Genomic DNA, 6,071 nt, shown 5'->3' with positions numbered 1-6,071 from the left:
AAAGAAAACATAAAGAAACAAAAGAAAAATAAAGAAACAAATATTACAAGTTCATAAGAGCTTTAGCTAGCGCATCTGCAAGGGAAATTCCTTTCGCTGTTCACATGCAAAAAGACAACTTGGTTACAATTAAGATGAGAGAGGTCCTCAGCCATCACCCCTGCTCATCTCCAAGGAGTGAAATTGGGGTCTAAGCACCATTTAATCACATTAGAGGAATCACCTTCAGTAATCAAGTTGAGGACATGACCATCAATATTCATCACTCAAAATTTGAGACCAAGTAGGTCAGCTTCAATAGCCTGACAAGGTGGGAATAGTCCTTGTATTGTCCATATAATATGTCACCTATCATCCCTTAAGGTTTCTCCATAACTTGCCACCAATCCATTATTCCTTACACTCCCATCAAAATTGAGTTTGACCCACAAGTAAGGTGGGGCTTCCACACTGCTACTTTTCTTATGTCACACCTTTTCATCAATAGTAGATGGCCATCAAAGTTAGTCTGGGAATGCTCGTTAAGGACATCTTTGAAACCCTCAAAGGCCTTTGCCCAATGAATGATTGATCTCTTTGATGGTTTGTTTAATTAAATCATTAGTCCTTATTCTGTCCTAAAAATTTCTGGAATTTCTTTCTCTCCAAATCGCCAAAGAATTGTTGCCACAGTTATCTTCCACAAATCAACCCTTGCTTAGAGAAAGGCATGGAGATTAGTTGTACAAACATCTACGAGACTGTCTCACGCATAATCCAGACACATTATTTTATGAATTAACAGAAAAGTCATGGTGTAAAAATAAATGGTCATTGGTTTCAACAACCTTTTTGCATGCAAGAATTTTTGCTCTTTTCCTTAGCTGTTCTATGGGGAATCCTAAAGGCCCATGCTCATGATATAGTAGAAGTAACATTGGAGTATCTATCTTGGCAGATGACCTCGTGTAAAAGATTCAACTTTCTAGTCCCACCCGGATCAACTCCCAAACAATCCTGTCTTCCCTTTCTGGGAAATAAAAATGACTGTGCAGAAGCTGAAGTAGTTCTGTAAACTTTCGTGCCATCTCCTAATTGACTCTTTTATATCTTAATTTAATGTCTCACACCACATTTCATCCCTCCCCAGTCACCACTTCTTTGACTAGGCAAGTTTTATGCACTGCAAGTCTATACATTTATGGGAATAAGGTCTATAAAGATTGCTATCCTATCCATTTGGTCAACTAGACCTTAGTTTGGTTGCCATCACCAATCAGCATCTTCGCATAAGACATGAATAATGGTCTCACTTTTTCTATGCCTCCACACTACTGAAGTGCCACCACCGTTCATCCTAGTGAGAAAACCAAAACCATCTGTTCAACATTTATTGAAGAAAATCATCTTCCACAAATGTTGCCTTCCAGTGGCTAATCTCCACCACCACGTAACCGTTAAAGCTTCATTGACCAATTTAAGCCTTCTAACACGCAAAACCCCATCCTTCTTCAGCAGGCACACTGCCCCCCGCTTGAGCAAATGATACTTCTTTTTTGGCCATTCACTCCAAGGGACTTCCTCATCAAAGTTTCTAATTTCTGGATAATGGCCCTCAGTGTTTTGTAAAGGGAGAGATAGTAAACAGGGGTTAGATAAGGTTGCCTTATCAACATGATTCTGCCCCCCAGTGATATATATCTCGTCTTCCAACCATCTAGCTTAGTATGGAATCGTTCAATGATAGGATCCCACGAAGCAAGACTTAAGATGTTATCCACTAACGGAAATCCCAGAGATCTAAGTAGTAGGTTGTCAAAACCACATCCCATCCACGAGGCCCATTCCCAGACTTTCAAGTCAGTACATTTGATGTTCATGAGCTTAGTTTTTCTAAGGTTGATATCTGCCCCTGAGATAATTTGATAATACTTGAAAAACTACCACAAATGTTTCACTTATTCAAAAGAAGCATTCAAAAAAATTATGGTGTCATCAGCATATCACCAATGTAAAACAATAGGGCCGTTACTAGAAGCCGGTAACCTTCAAGCATGCTAATGTTAACCGCCCCATCAAGCATCAAAGGAAAAAACTCCCCAACTAATGTATATATAAAATGTGACAATGGATCTCCTCACCTGAGGCCTCTAGTTGCCCTAGAGTACCCCATTGCCTTGCCATTAATTCATGCAGATAGATGGGCAAAAAAAAGACATCCCTTGAATCCACTTATGCCATCAGACTCCAAAGCCCATGAGGGTAAGATCTGATCTAGGCAGTCCCATTCCACCTTATCATATGCTCTTTTGAAGTCCACCTTACACTTCAATCCTATGGTCCCTTGAAGATTAGTGCAATGGATCATTTCCTGTGCTAGAATAATACTATCCATGATTTGGTAATCTTTAATAAAGGCAGGTTAGGCCAGTCACAATCTCATGGGTGACCTTTTTCAATCAGTTAGCCAGAACCTTGGCCAAAATGTTATAAACCGATAATAGCTTTATGGGCCTGATGTCTTGAAGTGTTTGGATACTTTGTTTTTTGAGAATAAGTGTGATAAAAGTTGAGTTGATGTCTTTGTTAACCACTATCCCCCAATAAATTTCTGAGAAGAAAGCTAGTAAGTCACTTTTAACGACCTCTGAAAACTCCCGAAAGAAGGCCATATGGAAGCTATCAGGACCAGGGGCTTTGTCTTTTGGGAGTGGTAGAATGGCATCTCTGATCTCTTCCTAATAAAATTCCTTCGATTGAACTTAAGTGTAGGCTCCAACTCAAAACTCTTCTTAAAATAAGTAACAATTACCTCCTTTGCTTGCACTTCATCTTCCCCAATCCTTGGTATGGAAATACTCTTAATGCTGTTAAATCTTCTCCTAGAATTCACAATGGTTTGAAAGTATTTTGTATTATTGCTACCCTCTCCAAGACACTTTGATCTCAATCTTTGGTACCACTACAGTTCTTCCATCCTAAGTAGGTCCTCGATCCACATCTTCAACTTTTCTCTTTTAGTTTTCTGCTCCCTACTTAAACTCCCATTCTATTGCTCCTGATTATTAGAGGTAAATTCATTTCATTTGAAACTTGTCTCAATTTTGTTGAGAAATTTCTAAACCTCTATTTTCCCCATTCTCTTCAACTTGTGTGCAACAATGTGATCGGACCAGCATGTGACCTGGATGTTCTGCCATCCATTGATAATTTCGTATCTAAGAGATTTTATCTGCTAACCACATGAGTTCAAATCTAAATGGTGAGGGTCCAAAGCCACCCCCTTCTGTAACAAGCAAAATAGGCTCATCGTTAGAGCTCCATTGCGGTAGTGTTTTCAAGATTGCTTTAGGGAATTTCATCTCCCAGCTCGTTATGATTAATTCTCAAACTAATTTTGACATTGTGGTGCTATAAATGAGTTATTTGACGAAGGGTAAGAAGCCCCCCAAAAGATTGAAATCATGCAACTCATTACTTTGAATAAAAATTTTATATTTGTTCATGACCGAATTAATTCTTGTTATGTGTTTGTTTCTTGGGGCCATCTGACCTGATTGAAATCAAGCCATTCCACACCATGGTATACCATAACTCTAAAAAGCATAAAAAAAGCGATCTTTATTACTGTAGTCATATACCCCATACTTAAGCACCCTTCAAAATAAGGCTTTCAGCCATGAATTGAATAATTTATGCAATAGGAGTCTATCTCAAAGCAGTCCGGTAAACTAGGGGCTGCAAACCCCTTTGGTGGCAAAAAACCCTGCCCTATTTTTGTTGTGTTTTGTGTTAAAAATAGGTACCCAAAGAGTACCATTACTTAGATACTTGAGAATGGTTAGTTTGAGTCTGAAAAACAAGTCAAAGGACAGAACCGATTTCATTAGTATCTCTGAGACACATAACAAACAACTTACTGGTTCTGAACCAAATACTTTGCATCCTCCAACTCCACCTCACCACCTTTATTCCAATCCTCCCCTGGTTCGAACAACAGTTTTATCTCCTCTAATGTTTTCTCTTTTGTCTCAGGAACAAAACGGTACACAAACGCGACAGAGAAGGCTGAGATAGCTGAAAACATAAGGAATATACCAGCGACCGAGATGAACCGTGACGCAGACAAGAAGGACATCGACACGATCCCGCTACACACCCTGTTGCCCATTGCACCGAACGCCGATGCCTGAGCACGTAGTCTCAATGGGAAGATCTCCGATGTTACCACCCAACAGATTGGGCCGATGCCCACCGAGAAGAAAGCCACATTTCCACACACTGCCAATATTGCCAGAGTGATTGCAATCTGGTTTTGCCCAGACCCATGTTTGAGGAATGTGAGAGTCATCCCCAAACCGAACAAACAAGCAGTCATCCCCATGGTGCTCACATATAACAGAGGCTTCCTGCCCACTCTATCAATCAAAAAAATTGCCACCAGAATGAAACTAGTCTTCGCAAAGCCCACTGCAATCGTGGCAGCGAGGATGGTTTTCTCACTCTTAAGACCCGCATCCATGAAGATGGTCGGGCTGTAATACACAATGGCATCTATGCCTGTAATCTGCTGGAAGCACTGGATCCCGATCCCCGATATTAGCATCCGGCGGACAACGGGTGAGGGACTAATAAGCTCCTGCCACACTCCTTTCTCCTGGTTCTGTATCTTAGCAGCCTCCTCTATCTCCGACAACCTTGCCTCGACCTCTGTTTCATCCTCTGTGATCTTGAGAAGCACAGACTGTGCTTCCTTGGTCCTGTTCATCATCACCAGCCATCTCGGTGACTCTGGGAGCACAAAGAGGGCAAACGCGACGAACACTGAAGGCAGGACCCCCACTACTAGCATGACTCTCCAGCCGATGTGGACAGGAAGACCCGAGAATGCATAATTTGAAACATAGCCAAGAAGGATCCCGAAATTGACAAGTATCTCGGGAATGGAAGTGAGTGTTCCTCTGCTCGCAGCTGGGGATATCTCAGCTATGTATATGAGTGCAATCACACCTCCGAATCCCACGCCTATGCCGGCTAGAATCCTTCCGGCCAGGAGTACTTTGAAAGAAGGGGCTATGGCCATGAGAACCACACCCAATTGGAAGACTATGCATGAGAGCCCCATGGTCCATTTCCTGCCTATCGCATCGGCAGTGTGACCGCCTCCGAGGCATCCCACAAGTGACACAATGCTTAAGCAACTGACGAAAACTTCTACCTGTACTTCTGTGATTTTGAGATCCTTCTGAATGAACAGGATAGCCCCACTCATGACCCCGCCATCTGCACATATATGACAAGATCAATTCAAATTCACCACAATTTCAGATGGATTTTTGAATAATCAATTGTAGTCCTCATAAATGCCAGGGCAAAGAAAACAAGCCCTCAGTAATTCTTCTTATTGCTTTTACTTCCTTAATGGAAAGAATTTGAAGATGCATGAGGTGCTGAGCCCTATCAGCGATGGAGAGTGGCAAGGGGATGAATATGACAGGATGCAAAGAAAAAACAGGGCACCCCAAGTTTTAAAAAGATGGTGGATGGAGAGAGAGAGAGAGAGAGAGAGAGAGAGAGAGAGAGAGGTACCATAGCCGAGAAGTGCAGAATTGAGAGAGGCAAAAATGGCACACCCAATCACATATCTGTTAGTGTTCTTGTTCTTGCTATGGTGCTGCTCATTTACTAGTTCGTATTTCAATCCCATCTCCCTTTCTCTGTCTCACGTCACACCTAGTGCCAAATCCTTCTGGACCCAACCATCTTTACATTCAGAGGGGAAATGAATTGAGGTGAGAGAGGGATGTACGAGTTCTCTTCTGCATATAAGTGTTTGATAGTGAAGGGTAAGAGATGGATGCAATGGTTTAAAAAACGGATCGGTGACCTGGATCGGGCTTTCACAAAATCTATCCGGATCGGCGAATCGGCGATCCGGATCGGGAATCGGGTGAATCGGTCAAAATAAAGCTTAAAAAAAATCCGAAAAAATTATTAAAATTTATTATAAATATTGTTTTTTAGGAATTCAATAAGAAATGAGGGTATTTCATTAAGAATTTTCATGTTTTTGAATGAATATGCGAATATTG

The 6,071-nt window shown here is 41.4% G+C and overlaps 1 protein-coding gene across 1 annotated transcript; it reads right to left on the bottom strand.

Moving 5' to 3' along the window:
• Positions 1-3,848: 3,848 nt before the first annotated feature.
• LOC18441627 (putative polyol transporter 4) lies at positions 3,849-5,799 on the bottom strand. The gene is made up of 2 exons (XM_088845849.1): positions 5,569-5,799; positions 3,849-5,262 (listed from the first exon to the last, which is right to left on the bottom strand). The coding sequence occupies exons 1-2, from the start codon at positions 5,684-5,686 to the stop codon at positions 3,896-3,898; spliced, it is 1,485 nt and encodes a 494-aa protein (XP_088701975.1). The 5' UTR covers positions 5,687-5,799; the 3' UTR covers positions 3,849-3,895.
• Between the last annotated feature and the right edge of the window lie 272 nt (positions 5,800-6,071).

This window comes from Amborella trichopoda, chromosome 9, assembly GCF_054954075.1.
Source record: "Amborella trichopoda isolate Santa Cruz 75 chromosome 9, AtrichopodaSantaCruz75HAP2 v2.0, whole genome shotgun sequence".
In the NCBI taxonomy this organism is placed as follows: domain Eukaryota; kingdom Viridiplantae; phylum Streptophyta; class Magnoliopsida; order Amborellales; family Amborellaceae; genus Amborella; species Amborella trichopoda.
The sequence above is the reverse complement of the archived record's forward strand: the minus strand, read 5'-3'. Positions and strand labels throughout refer to the sequence as shown.